Genomic DNA, 17,831 nt, shown 5'->3' with positions numbered 1-17,831 from the left:
TCTAACTATTACGCCAACTCCACATACAACAATTGATTTTGGACTGATCATACCTATTTAGTTTAGTCAAATGTTTCAGTTGAGTTATTTTTATTATTAAATAAACTTAAAGATTTATAATTTAAAATCGCTACTAATTAATGTTTTTTACTATAATATATCTTAATATATTTAATCATTTATTCTAACATCAGAAATTATTAAAATAAAATATTTTCGAGGCCATCCGTATAATTAGGACTGAAGTCAAATAGACACGTCTAATAACTAGCCTTATCTCGTACTATCTCACAACTTAATCTGTCTTCTATCCTTTCCGCTATTTTGCCGGGTGGTAAGACACTCATCACTGTATATGAAACTTGGAACTAGGCAATGATTGTGTTATTTTTTTATTGGAAAATAAGCCAAATTTTACCTGAGAATAGGGGTTATTTATTTCGTAACATGAGAGAGTGGTAAACCTGGCTCAAATTGTCGATGTCGGTTCTTTTGTTTATTACCGATGAGTTCTTGAGGATCTCACACATTTCAATAAAAGAGCGTCTCTGATGGTTATTTTGTTTCGCCAGTATTTTGGTATTTGTGAAGTCAATGTGATGTTTGGTGGAAATGGCGTGTTGTGCAAGGGCACAAGAGGGTTTGGAAAGTCTAATATCACTTTTGTGTGAAGTTATACGCCCTAGGAGTGACCGACTGGTCTGGCCAATGTAGCAGGAGTTGCATTCTGAACAGTGTATCTGATAGACATTGGTGTGCTCTAACGAGCTTAGTGGAGTTTTAGACTTGTAGAATAACTTTCCAATGGTTTTAGTATTTTTTAGGGATATTTTGACGGGTATGTTTTTGAATAGTTTAGTAAGCTTGTTCGTAATTTGTGGGAAATAGAGAAGAGAAGCATGGAATTTGGTGACATATGGCCCTTTAAAAAGTTTTTGGTATCGCGTCACGTTGTTTGCATAGATTGCAATAAATCAGAGCTTTGTTTGCCTTCAGTGGAGAACCATCTAAATGAAGCCAAACGTTCGTTTAAAAATTTTTTTAAATCTTCGTATTTACGAATATGAACATTATTTTCTGCAGAGTTTTAAGTTAGTTTTAAATAATGAGTAAAGTTTCTAGTAGATATATAATAATATCGATAATATCCTACATATTGAGTTGTAAGTTATGAACTATAAACATCTGTATTTCTTATAAACTCTATGTTATCTTTTATATTTTAGAGAACTGATGAAGCTTTAGAAGTATAAAGCGAAACGTCTTCGATAAACTTATGAAGTAGTTGACTTATTTTTTTATTTTTTGCCAACCTGCATGACCGATTAAAATACTTTTTTCTAGAAATATAAATTGACGGTCATAGTCTTTACAATATATATATATATATATATATATATATATATATATATATATATATATATATATATATATATATATATATATATATATATAGTGAAAAAGCGATAAACGCTTGTCATCAATGCTGATCAAATAGAATTAAAAACTCAAATATTTGGGTGTGCAGCGGAAGATAGGACAAAGAAGTACTCTTTTTAGTAAACCAAGCTTTCGCAAATCTTTATTTGCATCATTAGGGTGCTACAATAAACAAAATTATTACAAAACACAGAAAAAGAATTATTTTGCATCTTACACTAATTGAGATTAGTTGTCGTGATGTTTATCAAATGAAATGAGCAACTCATTTGACCCCTACAAATGATGGCGAAAACTATCCAAAATTGTTTAAAAAAAAAAACGTTCTTTAACAAATACATATTAAAACACATATACAAGAACACTTAAATAAAATTATGTTAAAATAATTACAGAACATGTCATAAAATAAAATTTAGGTTATAAACATTTTTATCAGAAACAAAAGAATTGGTTGTGAATTCGTTACTGTTAACTTGAACGATATAACGTTAGATCTTAATGATAACAATGTAAAGGTAATAGTATATCTGATAGACGCTGAACTTCTTGAAACAGAAAAGGTAAAAAGACTTATTTTAGAAGAAGTAGGTATTGTATATCTCATATCTAATGAAACTTATATTGTTGATGATGAATTGTCGGTATTAGTAGATTCGTGTTTATCCAAAGTTAACAATAATGAATATAAGTGCTTAAATTATTGGTTTCTGTCTTTTTTTTAATAGTTTCTTTTTCTTGAAAAATGAAAGCCATCTCGAGAAACAATATTTTTAAGTAATTGCTCTCCGTGGATAGGATTTTTAGATTTGGAAAATCGAAAGAGTGCCCTGTTGTGTTAGCATGTGTGGCTAGAGAACATCTATCAGGGTGTAACCTAATGTCACTCTTGTGAAGAGTCAAGCGGCTAGAAACTTTTTGGGAGGTGTGACCTATATAAGAACCTTCACAGCCCAAACAATTAAGTTTGTAGACAACATCACTTTTATCTAAGTTTGGTACTTTATCTTTCAATGACTTGTACAAAGATCCCACAACTAGAGTGCTTTTATAAGCAATTTTTACATTTGGTACGTATTGAGCAAAAATTCTGGTCAATTTGGGAGAGACGTCCTTAATAAATGGAAGTGATACAAAAGATATATTAGGAATATTGTTAGTCAGTGAGTGGGAATCAGAGCTAACTTTCATAGCACCTGTATTTTGGGGAGGGTTTACTTGTATGGAGTATAACAGAGGATGTGTTAAAGATGATTTTTCTAAGTAAGGATTCGGGGTAAGAATTATCTAGGAACAACTGTAAAAGGATGTTGAGATTCTTCTTTCTAAAAACAGGGTCAGCTAGTTTACAAACTCGTGTGGTCATTTGTTTGACTAGATTAATTTTCATGCTTGACTTGTGGTAAGAGTGGTAGTTGAGGTATCTTCCAGAGTTACACTTTTTTCTATACCAATCAATTGTAATGATGTTATCCAGTTCTCTAATAAACATTGTGTCGAGAAAAGGAACAGATTGGTTTTGATCCTCTTTTTCAAGAGTAAATTGAATGTGGGAGTCGTAGCTATTGAAAATGTCTAAGAGCTCAAATTCTAAACCTTGTGGGCACGACATAATAATGTCATCAACATACTTTTTAATAAAAGGAACAACCTGAAGAATGATATTCAACAGATCATCCATTACATATGTAGCTAGAATTGGAGGGATACTGGCTCCCATAGGAGTGCCAAAGGTTTGTTTATAATATTTGTTCTTGAAAGAGAAGCAAGTGGAATTAAACAGGAACTCTATCATCTCAATAAACATATCGTAATCGATGCTACATACTTGCGAAATTTTATTCCAGTGTTTATGAATAGATCGGAAAACGGCATTTAAGTAAACATTACTGAGGAGGGAGACCACATCTAGACTAACGAGAACATAATTATGTGGTAATACAGTTCTGTTAAATAACTCAACAACTTGGAAAGAATCTCTGATGTAGTAATCATTATTTGAATCATAAGCTTTGGTCAAAATATTGGTGAGAAAGCCTGCAATATGTTCAGTTGGTGAGCCTATGGAGGAAACTATAGGTCTCATAGTTAAGCTAGGTTTATGGATTTTAGGGAGGGTGTAGAATTTTGCAACAACACTTTTATAGGATGAGAGTCTCTTTTCTGTGTTCAAATCAATTTGTTTCTGTTGCCAAAGGCGTTTTTTTATGGCATTAGATTTATTTTGAATATTGCTAGTTGGGTCACTAGGGAGGGTTATGTAGGATGAACCCTGATCAAGAATCTCTTGAGAAAGTTTAAAGTAATCATCTTTCAACATTACTACGGTAACATTACCTTTGTCAGATTGAGTCACTACTAACTCAGGGTGAGATTTGAGGAAGCGTTTAGTTTCTTCCAAGAGATTTTGTAGGAGAGAAGGGGAACTCCTACGTTTAAACGAGTTATTAGTGATTATGTTAATCGATCTAGCAATTGCAATATTTCTACAATCAGGATCCGGAATAAATGATGATATAAAATCAATATCTGATAAAAGCGGTTTAGTAGGAGAATCAATACCTAACCGTGGTCCAATGCTAAACTTAGGACCTAACGAGAGAAACTTAATAACGTTTGATGGAATTTCAACTTGGGAGATATTTTTTATCCAAGAATCCTTAGTAATAAGTTGGTTGTTCAACATAGTAGATTTTAAATTAAATACCCTTAAGTCAAATATAATTAGTAGTACTAGTGAACATATTTGTAATAATTTTATTCAGAAACAAATGAAACACTATAATTTTTCTTTTCATAAGATAAAAAATAGTAATATTAATAAATTCAAGAATTCAAGAAGAGTACTTCTTTGTCCTATCTTCCGCTGCACACCCAAATATTTGAGTTTTGTATATATATATATATATATATATATATATATATATATATATATATATATATAATGTTTATTAGAGAACCGGATAACATCATTACAATTGATTGGTATAGAAAAAAGTGTAACTCTGGAAGATATCTCAACTACCACTCTTACCACAACTCAAGCATGAAAATTAATCTAGTCAAACAAATGACCACACGAGTTTGTAAACTAGCTGACCCTGTTTTTAGAAAAAAGAATCTCAACATCCTTTTACAGTTGTTCCTAGATAATTCTTACCCCGAATCCTTACTCAGGAAAATCATCTTTAACACATCCTCTGTTATACTCAACACACAAGTAAACCCTCCCCAAAATACAGGTGCTATGAAAGTTAGCTCTGATTCCCACTCACTGACTAACAATATTCCTAATATATCTTTTGTATCACTTCCATTTATTAAGGACGTCTCTCCCAAATTGACCAGAATTTTTGCTCAATACCTACCAAATGTAAAAATTGCTTATAAAAGCACTCTAGTTGTGGGATCTTTGTACAAGTCATTGAAAGATAAAGTACCAAACTTAGATAAAAGTGATGTTGTCTACAAACTTAATTGTTTGGGCTGTGAAGGTTCTTATATAGGTCACACCTCCCAAAAAGTTTCTAGCCGCTTGACTCTTCACAAGAGTGACATTAGGTTACACCCTGATAGATGTTCTCTAGCCACACATGCTAACACAACAGGGCACTCTTTCGATTTTCCAAATGTAAAAATCCTATCCACGGAGAGCAATTATTTAAAAAGATTGTTTCTCGAGATGGCTTTCATTTTTCAAGAAAAAGAAACTATTAACAAAAAGACAGATACCAATAATTTAAGCAACCTATATTCATTATTGTTAACTTTGGATAAACACGAATCTACTAACACAGACAATTCATCATCAACAATATAAGTTTCATTATATATGAGATATACAGTACCTCTCCTACTTGTTCTAATATAAGTCTTTTTACCTTTTCTGTTTCAAGAAGTTCAGCGTCTATCAGGTATACTATTACCTTTACATTGTTATCATTAAGATCTAACGTTCTATCGTTTTAAGTTGGCAGTAACGAATTCACAACCAATTCTTTTGTTTCTGATAAGAATGTTTATAACCTAAATTTTATATTATGACATGTTCTGTAATTATTTTAACATAATTTTATTTGAGTGTTCTTGTATATGTGTTTTAAAGTGTTTTAAATATGTATTTGTTAAAGAACGTTTTTTTAAAAACAATTTTGGATAGTTTTCGCCATCATTTGTAGGGATCAAATGAGTTGCACATTTCATTTAATAAACATTACGACAACTAACCTCAATTAGTGTAAGATGCAAAATAATTCTTTTCTGTATTTTGTACTAATTTTGTTTATTGTAGCACCCTGATGATGCAAATAAAGATTTGCGAAAGCTTGGTTAACTAAAAAGAGTACTTCTTTGTCCTATCTTCCGCTGCACACCCAAATATTTGAGTTTTATATATATATATATATATATATATATATATATATATATATATATAAGAAAAAAGAAGTACTTGTGACTCGTTTGGAACAAATATATATAACTGTTTTGGATGGGTTGGAGTCAATAAAAGGGCTATTGGTTAACTATTTTTTTATTCTCGAGCTTTCAATTGTGTTTACAATTATTGTCAAGAGCTAAAAAAGACAAAATACTTACAAGGTTGAACTAAAAAGAAAAAACAATTTTTGTTAACTTACCAAATAAAAATTAGTTTAGTAAAAATTACTGCTAATACATTTTCAAAATATTTAATACAAAAATGTTTCAATCCAATAAATGTTTCTCCGAAAATTTTTATAATAAATAATAAAATATATAAACCAACTTTATCTATGAGACCAATTGTTTCATCTTTATGCCCTCCTAATGGACCAATAGCACAACTCCTCACTGACATCTTAACTAATGCTTATAATTTAAACAACAATTTTTACATTAAAGATTCATTTGATTTTAGTTCTTTCATTAATAATTTCCAATTACCACAAAATTATGTTTTAGTTAGTTTTGATGTAACATCTCTTTTTACTAATTTACCTTTAGATTTAATCATAAGTAGTGTTGAAAAACATTGGAATGAGATTTCACAACACACTAATATTGACTTATTACATTTCAAAACACTTATCAACTTTGTTTTTGATTCTAATATTTTTATATTTAATGGTGTATTTTATAAACAAATTTTTGGTAGTCCTATGGGATCTAGTCTTTCAACCATTCTAAGTAGCTATGTCATGGATGATGTTATCAGTGATTGTATCAGTAATTGCACTTTTTTCATTCCTTTTATTAAGAGATATGTAGATGATTTAGTTTTGGCACTTCCTAAACACAAAATTCATGAAACAGTCAACATTTTCAACAGTCATAATCAACATATACAATTTACAGTTGAGGAAGAGGTAGATAATTCTCTACCATTCCTTGACATGAGAATTGTAAGAAATACAGACAATATGTTGAAAACCAGATGGTTCAGAAAACCCATATGTAGTAACAGATTTATAAGCTATTACTCTCACCATCCAAATAAAATGAAAATGAACAACAGGATTAAAAGAACGTGTTTTAAAACTTTCTCATCCAGATTATCTACAAGAAGATCTTCAATTATTAAAAAATATTCTAATTGAAAACTCTTATCCTCCAGATATGCTACATAGGATGCTTTTTTCTAATATTGGTAATATAAATAATTCAACACCATTTTTTGCTCAATCTCAAAACATTGTATCTAACAATCAGAACATATATTATCATTCACTACCTTTTATACCATCATTAACACCTAAATTAATACAAACACTAAAAGTTATTGACAATATAAAAATAGCAACAAAGAACATCAAAACTATTTCATCTTTATATTCTAAAACTAAATATCCTATAGACAAATTTGAAAAAACGAATTTACTATAGAGCATTAGTTGTACTCAGTGTGAGGCTGAATATGTTGGTGAGACCGGAAGAAATTTTTCAAATCGCATTATTTCTCACAAAAGTGATTGCAGAATTAAAAAACCATCTTGTGCTTTGGCAGAGCATGTAATCGATAAAGACCATATTATGGATTTTGATAACATTAAAATTTTATGTAATGAAAGTAATAAATTTAAAAGGACTTTTTTGGAAATGGTTTGTATTAGCAAAAGTGATAATAGTTTAAACAAAAGATCAGAAATTCAAAATTTAAGCAAAATTTATAATTATATTCTTTCTTTATGATTTATATATAAAACTTGTAAAATGTCATATTTAATTCTCCATATATCTGTCACATTCTTTCAGACATCTGTCAACGGTGAATAAATCTTCTTCTTTTTGTTACTAAACAAAAAAGAATGTTTAAACGAAATTTTACTTTTGGCAATATAATTGTCAAAAATAAAAATTTTATGTTGGCATTTATGACATTGAGGCTATTTGTAATTGGTTGCTATTTGAACTTATTTATAAATTCAATTATTTTTCTATTAAAAAAAAAAATGTTTTCAAAATTATAAAAATTTTCGGAGAAACATTTATTGGATTGAAAAATTTTTGTATTAAATATTTTGAAAATGTATTAGCAGTAATTTTTACTAAACTAATTTTTATTTGGTAAGTTAACAAAAATTGTTTTTTCTTTTTAGTTCAACCTTGTAAGTATTTTGTCTTTTTTAGCTCTTGATAATAATTGTAAACACAATTGAAAGCTCGAGAATAAAAAAATAGTTAACCAATAGCCCTTTTATTGACTCCAACCCATCCAAAACAGTTATATATATATATATATATATATATATATATATATATATATATATATATATATATATATATATATATACATATATATATATATATATATATATATATATATATATATATATATATATATATATATATATATATATTGTAAAGACTACGACCGTCAATTTATATTTCTAAAGTATTCAACTAGTGAATTCAGAGGTTTAATCGGTCATTCAGGTTGGCAAAAAATAAAAAAATCGAGACGGGTGTAGTAACCTTGCGGTATACCGCAAGGTTACTACACCCGTCTCGATTTTTGGAGTCACACTAAATAGGATTTCGAGCCCATGCAAAACAGCATACCGAGCGCTAAGAAGTATTCACTTCAATATTTTCTTAGGGCCGTGTATCCTGCAAACACGATTGCCTATTTTTTTATTATCACAATTTGTACGACATATACAAACATATTTCTTCAACTCAGCCTAGATATATTTTCTGCAACCATGCATTATTAATTTTCATTTAATTACATAATTCTGATTTAACAGGTAATTATTATTTTAGGTTTCTCTTGCAAAGATATGACATCTGATGCCAATAGCCTATTAACAAATCATAATAAAAGTGACAGTAATTTGAATCCCTATATAACTTCCGATACCAATGTGAACCCTGGAGAACAACGTTTTATATGTATGATTTGCAGGAAACCATTGTCAAACAATTATCGTTTAGAACTACACATGAGGATACACACTGGGAAAAAACCATTTGAATGTGAAATTTGTACCAAACAATTTTCCAAAAACGATAATCTAAAATCACATATGACAGAGCATACTGATGAAAAAAAATTTGGATGTAGATTATGCACTAAACAATTTTCAACGCAGAGTTATTTAAAAATACATATGAAATTGCATACTAATGAAGAATCATTTAAATGTGAAATTTGCTCTAAACAGTTTACAACGAAACAAGTTTTAAATACGCATATGAGAGTGCATACTGGTGAAAAACTATTTGAATGTAAAATTTGTGCCAAAAAATTTTCAACAAAACACGTTTTGAAATCGCATATCGTAGTGCATACTGGTGAAAACCCATTTGAATGTGCGATCTGTACCAGACAATTTTCAATGAAACACCATTTAGAAGCGCATATGAAAGTTCATACTGGTGAAAAACCATTTGAATGTGGAATTTGCACCAAACAATTTTCAACGAAACACAGTTTAAAATCGCATATAAGAGTGCATACTGGTGAAAAACCATTTGAATGTGTGATTTGTACCAGACAATTTTCAATAAAACAAAGTTTAAAAGCGCATATGAGAGTGCATAGTGGGAAAAATCCATTTAAATGTGAAATTTGCACCAAACAGTTTTCAACGAAACAAGTTTTAAATACGCATATGAGAGTGCATTCTGGTGAAAAACTATTTGAATGCGAAATTTGCGCCAAAAAATGTTCAAGAAAGGATAATTTAAAATCACATATGATATTGCATACTGGTATAAAACTATTTGAATGTGAAATCTGCTCCAAACAGTTTTCAACGAAAAAAGATTTAAAAAGGCATATGAGAGTGCATACTGGTGAAAAACTATTTGAATGTAAAATTTGCACCAAAAAATATTCAACAAAACAAGTTTTGAAATCGCATATGGCAGTGCATACTGGTGAAAACCCATTTGAATGTGGAATTTGTACCAGACAATTTTCAATTAAACAATATTTAGAAGCGCATATGAGAGTGCATACCGGTGAAAAACCATTTGAATGTAAAATCTGCACCAAACGGTTTTCAAGGAAAGGAGCTTTATATAGGCATGTGAGAGTGCATACTGATAAAAAACTATTTAAATGTGAAATCTGCTTCAAACAGTTTTCAACGAAACTAACTTTAAAAAGGCATATGAAAGTGCATACTGGTGAAAAACCATTTGAATGTGAAATTTGCACCAAAAAATTTTCAACAAAGGGATATTTAACAATACATATGATATTGCATACTGATGAAAAACTATTCAAATGTGGAATTTGCACCAAACCATTTTCAACGAAAAAATATTTAAAATCGCATATGAGAGTGCATACTGGTGAAAAACCATTTGAATGTGAAATTTGCACCAAACAATTTTCAACAAAACAAATTTTAAATATGCATATGAGAGTGCATACTGGTGAAAAACCATTTGAATGTGAAATCTGCACCAAACAATTTTCAAGAAAACATATTTTAAATATGCATATGAGAGTGCATACTGGTGAAAAACCATTTGAATGTGAAATCTGCATCAAACAGTTTCCAAGGAAAGAAGCTTTAAATAGGCATATGAGAGTGCATACTGGTGCACTTTGAATATGAAATCTGCACTAAACAGGTTTCAACAAAACAAATTTTAAATACGCATGTGAGACTGCTGAAAAACCATTTGAATTTTAAATCTGGACCAAACTGTTTTCAACGAAAAAAGTTTGAAATTTGCATATTATGAGAGTGCATACTTACGAAAAACTATTTAAATGTGAAATTTGTTCCAAAAAATATTTAAGAAAGAATAATTTAACATCACATATGAGAGTACATACTGAAGAAAAACTTATCAAAAATTTTAATAATCATTCCAGAAGGACTGCCAAATATAATACAGATATGAACACCAATTTTTTTGCTCAGAAAGAAACATTTAAAGTAGGAAATAGAAAAATATAAGTTTATATTTATATGCCGATGCTTCTATAATAAAAGTTTAAATTTAATTGTTTGTTAATACTTTTACTTATACAATTAATATAATTAGTAAAACACGGATGCCTAATTCTTTTATTATTACGATTTCCACGACCTAATTGATCATATTTCCTTAACCCAGCCTAATTTTGAATATTTGTGATGTTGGAACTAGTTTTTGGAGACATCTGGATGTGCATGATGGTAGAACTTCTTATTCTGCCGAAGACAAACAACACATTTTAAAGAATATGTTTTTCTACTAGCATTACGTTACTAATTACAAACAATAGGGTCCGTCCTTACATCTGACACCGATAAAAGATAAATATAGCAGTGATTCCTTTTAAACACAAAATGTTCAATCTATATCTACCAAACTGGGAGAGGTTTTTAGATACATAGTTTCGCTGTCTTATCAGTTGTCGATTAAGTAAGCTTGAATTTGTGCCATAAGTTGGTTGATAAATAATTTACATTAGTTTATGACAATGATATCATTTAAATCTCCTTGATCCTAATAAGGTTAAGATCCATTCTATAAGCTTTATTTCGTTACTCTATCCTCTAGCCCAAGAGAGTGCAGAACCGCGAGGTGCGCAGATGTAGAAAAGGAAGTACACGTGAAAAATGCATGGTCTTTAGCAAATTCAAAACATTGCCAAGTCTTGTTCGACAGTTTGATATCTCTTTCATTTACAATGAGAATACAATTTCTGATTAACCAATTTTGTTTTTTATGGACTTCTAACTTTCGATTAACAAATTACGTTGAAGATACGGAATTAATGACATTAGGAAAATGAAAAAATTTTCTCTCAGTCCCAAACTTACTGCTTTTTTGAAATGAAATTATATGAGTTGTTTCCAGCAATTTTTTATAGTTGAGAGACATTTCAATTTGATTAAGTTAAAAAATAATAATTATTTAAGACAAATTACATTTTATGTCAGAGACGAAAATACCACTGAAACTCTAAAAATCATACCAACAAGCTGAATTTTGCCAGGAATAATAATTTTGGGACCCCAAAAAAGAGGCAGAAAAGTTTACCACTTTTACCCCTGGGCTTCCCCCTAAAATCCTCCTCACGAGGGGGAAAATGCAAAAAAGTTGATTTACCAAGAATCTTTACAACATAGAAAAAAATGTTTCTTATAAGCATTTTTTTGTGTAGAACGAACCGTTCTTTTAGAAACAACGTTAGCATGAAATCAATGTTCAATAAAATTTGTATCAGCTCGACGGTAAAAATTCGATATCTTTTGATTCAAGTGACCTATCGACAAAAATCAAGATGCGTTTTAAAGATAAAGAGTTCAGCTTTCGTATGCAGTTTTTGTATTTTGCCGCAAATAAACTCGAATTGTATACACGAAATAAAACTATCTATCTTACTAATGAAACACTCGTATTCTAAGGTTATTCCGTATTTATACCTAGAATAGTTATCCTAAGTATCAGGTAAATAGAATACTAAAATAATTTGATATAGGGGAGAGTCCCACAGTACCGGCCAGTTGAAAGTTCTACAAACCTATAATAGATGGTACGGTGATGATTATCGGTGTTTGTGTTGGGCATTTGTTTTTACCTGTAAACAAACTTATTTTTTTTTTTTCGTTTCCTCCAGTACCGGCCACTGCATTGTCCTGCAGTACCGGCCAATAATAAAGTTCGTTTTTAAAAGATTTCTTTTACTTACAGGTACGCAAAAATGCCAAGTGATAAAAATAATGTTCATGTGAGGCAAAAAAAGGGCAGCTGGGATCCTGCGAACATGCGAAAAGCCATGGAAAAGGTACTGAATAATGAGATGAGTGCACGCCAAGCTGCCGAACACTATCAGATACCACGAACTACATTGAATGACAGAGTAAGTGCTATTAAAAATAATAAAGAGATATCCATTGAGCCAGTTATGGGTCGTTTTCACAATACTTTTTCACCTGAACATGAAGAAACATTGGCGCACATGTTAAAGACTTGGCCAATACACTAATGCCTTTAAACAGGCAAGAATTTTTACGTCTTGCTTTTCAACTGGCAGAGAAGTTGAAGTTACCTCACCAGTTTAATAAAGAAAAAGAAATGGCAGGGAAAAACTATTATTATTCTTTTATGAAAAGACATAGTGATTTATCATTGCGGAGTGCTGAATCAACAAGCTTAATGAGAGCAGTAGGATTTAACAGACCTCAGGTTGAGCGTTTCTTTGATGGTTTAGAGACTTTGATACAGAGGTTTAAATTCACTCCTTATAAAATATGGAATTGCGACGAGACTGGTGTCAGCATTGTCCAAAAACATGCCAAAGTTTTAGCTACTAAAAACCAAAAACAAGTAGGAAAACTGACTTCAGCAGAACGTGGAAAGAACGTGACGGTGCTTTTTGCAATGAGCGCTGGAGGTCAATTTGTTCCACCATATTTTATATTTCCACGAGTCCGAATGAATGAAAGACTAATGGTTAACGCCCCAAATGAGAGCGTAGGCGAAGCTCAGCCAAACGGCTGGATGAATGCCGAATTATTTTTAAAATGGATGCATCATTTTGTGCAGTATTCTAATCCTACAGCCGAAAATCCAGTTCTCCTGATTTTAGATGGACATGCGAGTCATAAGGACTTAGATGTTATTGAATTTGCCCGGAAAAATAACATCCATATGCTTAGCACCCCACCACATACGACCCATAAGCTACAGCCACTAGATCGTACGTTCATGAAGCCATTTAAATCTGCTTATAATAATGCATGTGACTTGTGGATGAGATTAAATCCCGGTATTAGAATCAGTGAATACGAGATTGCTGGCTTAGTTGCTTCAGCTTTTAATCGAGTTTCTCGAATGGAAATCGCAGTTAGTGGCTTTCGTTGCACAGGCATACACCCCTTTGATAAAAATGTCTTTAATGATTTGGACTTTATTTGTTCTAACATAACCAACATTACAGAACAACAATCAACGTCAGAATCATTGCCTTCATCTTCCCAACTGCTAGAAGCAACACCTTCAACATCAGAACCGTTGCCTTCATCTTCCCAACTGCTAGAACCAACATCTACTACTCCTGCTCCTGATGTCGTAGCCCATATTACAAATTCTGTGCATTCCGACAACCAAACTACTCTTGCTAATGGAGAATCACAAATTGCTTTTTTGCGGCAATTAGAATCTCAAGAAGAAGCTACAATTGACCTATCCACAGACAATTTTAAAGCTGCACTTACAGAACTCTCACCGGTTCCTGATGCTTCTAAAAGAAGAGCAACTGCCCGGAGTCGTAAAGCTGAAAAAAGCGAAATTATAACTGGTTCTCCATACAAAAAAATGCTGGAAGAGAAAAAAGCAGGCAAAACAAGCGTCGAATCACTTAAACGAGGGAAGAATTTACTTGTGGAAAATGACGTTAACAAAAAAAATAAGGTCTCAGGAAAATATGTTCAAAAAGGTAAAAGCTTGTTGTCAGGAAGATATGTTAGTAAGAAAAGTAGGAAAAATAAAGATGAAAACCTACCTCCTCCTAGCAGACCGGTTGAAGAAAAGACAGTTTGTCCTTTGTGCACTGAATCTCATGAAGAGGATTGGATACAGTGTGGAAACTTTAATATTTGGGTTCATGAGGCTTGTGCGAACATATCAGAGCTATCCAAACAATATATTTGTGATTTCTGTATTGTTTAATTGGTAATATATTTACTGGCCGGTACTGGAGGCCAATTTTATAAAGTTTGATTTTTCCTTATCTTTAATTTTCATTAATAAAGTGATTATTTTGAAACATTATGATTGTTTATTACTTTCATTGACAGCATAATAGTCCTTTCATACATGACAGGAAGTATTAAACATGTACCTTTTAGCATTTTGATTTTTTTGTTGATAAACCTTAAGGTGACTGTACTGTAGGACTCTCCCCTAAGTTAGTTATAATACATACTTTACACTACATGATTTGTCATATGATTTGGTCATGAAGTGATATTTATATGTTTACACTGTGTGATTTGTCATATGATTTTGTCATAAGCACTGTCTTGCGGCTCGTCATAGCTTGTCACAGGAGAATAGGACGGTACCTATTCCGCATGATAAAATCATATGATTTTCGGTAATAATACGGGTAACACCAACATATTTAAATATCGCGCCTTATTCTTATGTCAATTCAGCAACATTCCCTGACTGAGATATAACATTCTTTATTTATTTATTTATTTTTTGTTTGTTGCATTGATATTGTCAATATTGATATTGAAATTGTGTCGTATTTTTCTTTAATTATTTATTTATTTTATTTCATTCTTAGTTTAGTGTTTTATAGTCTTCTTAGTAATAATTTTAGTTTGGTTTCTTTATTAACTATTTTTAATTTGGTATAATATCAACACTAAATTTGATATATCCTGTCCACGATTTCTTCGTAAGAGCCACCTGCGAGCTCAAAGGCGTCTCATCTTTTTCTTCTTACTGCCGTACGCTGTTGTTGTCGGCGTATTATTATTAAAAGTCGGGAAGCCATTGCAATCAAAGATTTATTTTCCATTAATGGTTTCAAAATCTAATAGTTGATACCTAAACTGTGTCTAATATCTCTATGACCATAAACAAAAATCAATAAAACCTCACTCATATCATAAGTCATAACTTATCATGCAGTGTAAACACGATTTTTTAAAACATCATAGAAACGAGGAATCATAACAAATCTCATATGGTATTGTCATATGATAAAATCATGTAGTGTAAAGTCTACTTAAGTATTCCCACTTTATTTCGAAATAATAGTTTGGCAATGTCGCAATCTTTTACACAAATACATAGAACAACGACATATTGAGTGAAATATGTCAAATTTGATTTTTCTTTGAAACTGACAATGACAACTGACCATATATATCTTTATTTGTTATCTGATATGTTGAGTTTGAGCGTTTTAAAATTGCAAAAAACCTTAAGGCCGTATGACACTATGCATTTTCTTATATCGTTTCTAATATAGAAAGTTATTTATGTTTTCTTGCACGTACATTTGTGCTCTGTATGACACTATGTAAGTTCTTTTACCGGAAATTGTATGTGATTCTGTTGTGATGTATCAAAAAAGTATTTTAATACATGTAGCGCCATCTTTGGATTAATGTTTGTAAACACTCGGTGTATGGCGTGTTGCCAATATTGATTATTACAATAAAGTTAAAGTCGTTGCTATCGAACGAAACATGGCGTTTGTTGTTTCAATGTACCCCAGAAAATCCTCACTTCCACTATAATTTTCAAGAGATTCGACACATGATTGGTCGAAATTTTGACACATAGAAAAATAGAACCAAAGAATATATAAGCGTCTATATTCTTTGATAAAACTGCAGTACCTGAGGATCCAAGCCTGATGCTACTGATTATTTTTTTAAATTCTGTGTTTCAAAAATGAAAGAAATAAGATGTCCCAATATTAAAACTAAATTGGAAACCACAATTTTTGGAGATATTCAACAGGCTGTAATGGAAGACAGAAATAATAAATAATTTGGTTGTAATAATTTGTTTTTTTTTTACAAATTGTGTTTGAATGGCATGCTCTTGAAATTCTACTCTCTTATTTGGAGATATAAAATAATCTTTAAACTCATCACGAATTTTTAAAGCGGTTATGTATTGTTTTTAGTAATACATCACCTCCTACTTTCAGTAGTTCCGATGCTATTTGATCCAATCCCTGTGATTTATTTAATTTTTTAAATTTTTCTGGTTTAAATTTAATGTTAAAATAAGGCAGCTCGCTTTATTATTATTTTTTTACTTTAGTTTGTTTTATTTTTAAAGATAGTTAACCTCCAAGCAATTTTGTAAGTTTTGTAGCAACAGAGTTTGTAAACGGCTAAGACACATGTAAGTTTTTTTGTTATTCTTGTACTCTGTAACTATTAACCTATATAGTAATTTGGTCATTATTTTTGTAACTGTTTGTGGTAAGACACAATAAATGTTAAATTTTTTTTAACATTTTGTTTATTTTTTTAACTAACTCTTTTTTGAGTTTCTGCATTTCTAATATGTTCTAATATGTTCTGCATTTCTAATAATTATTTCCCTAGTTATAACTTCTTCTTCCTTTGCCCTATCCGTTTCGGACGTTGGCTATTAACAAGGCTATTTTGACTTTATTTACGGCACCTCTGAACAGTTCGGTCGATGTTAGTCCGAACCATTGTCGCAGGTTATGCATCCAAGGTTATGCGTCCATGCAGTTATAACTAGTTGTTGTAATAGTGATAATTAGGCACCTCGAAGTGGCGTCCTTTTTCAATTACTAGAGGTGTTTCCTGTTTCCTTTCTGTGTTTTGTTTTATTTGTCCCAAGAGATTCATGACCTTTTGTTTCATATTTTTGTAGTTGCCCCAATCCAAACCCCTTGTCATTTACTTATCCACGACCCCAGCTCTCCTAACTAACCCTGAGTGTTGTCCGCATAAGTTTCGATTTGTTTTTCTTGCCCTATCTTCGCCCCCAGTAATTTCTATCCCCAATCTTCTACCCCGTATAATCTTACCCTATGATAGGCAAAATAAATTCGTTACAAAGTAAACAATTATTATGACAGTATTATCGATATTATATAATATATATAACAAGCGAGTCTTCTACAGCTGGCGCCGCTTCTCGCATCCTAATTTCCAGCGTCTTACTTCCGGCTTTTGATGTTATTTGGACTCCCAAGTATTTAAAATTGTCTTTTGGTTTTATAGTTCCCATTTCGATTTGTAAGCTTTCTGGTTTTTCTCCTACAACTAAGTACTCAGTTTTTTGTATATTAATTGTGAGGCCCCATTTGGTATACTCATCTTCCAGTTTTCTAAGCATGTAGCCTACATCACTCTCGTCTTCAGCTAGAATGGCTTGGTCGTCAGCGAAGTGTATCGTCTACAATCTATCATCTCCGATTGGGATGCCCATATTGCAGCACTTTC

At 31.2% G+C, this 17,831-nt stretch overlaps 1 protein-coding gene across 1 annotated transcript; it reads right to left on the bottom strand.

Annotated features, from left to right (window-relative positions):
* Positions 1-946: 946 nt before the first annotated feature.
* On the bottom strand, positions 947-4,126 carry LOC140450448 (uncharacterized). The gene is made up of 2 exons (XM_072544089.1): positions 3,072-4,126; positions 947-1,007 (listed from the first exon to the last, which is right to left on the bottom strand). Exons 1-2 carry the CDS (start codon positions 4,124-4,126, stop codon positions 947-949), a joined length of 1,116 nt encoding a protein of 371 aa, XP_072400190.1.
* Positions 4,127-17,831: the final 13,705 nt, after the last annotated feature.

Source organism: Diabrotica undecimpunctata, chromosome 9 (assembly GCF_040954645.1).
Source record: "Diabrotica undecimpunctata isolate CICGRU chromosome 9, icDiaUnde3, whole genome shotgun sequence".
Classification (NCBI taxonomy): Eukaryota; Metazoa; Arthropoda; class Insecta; order Coleoptera; family Chrysomelidae; genus Diabrotica; species Diabrotica undecimpunctata.
The sequence above is the reverse complement of the archived record's forward strand: the minus strand, read 5'-3'. Positions and strand labels throughout refer to the sequence as shown.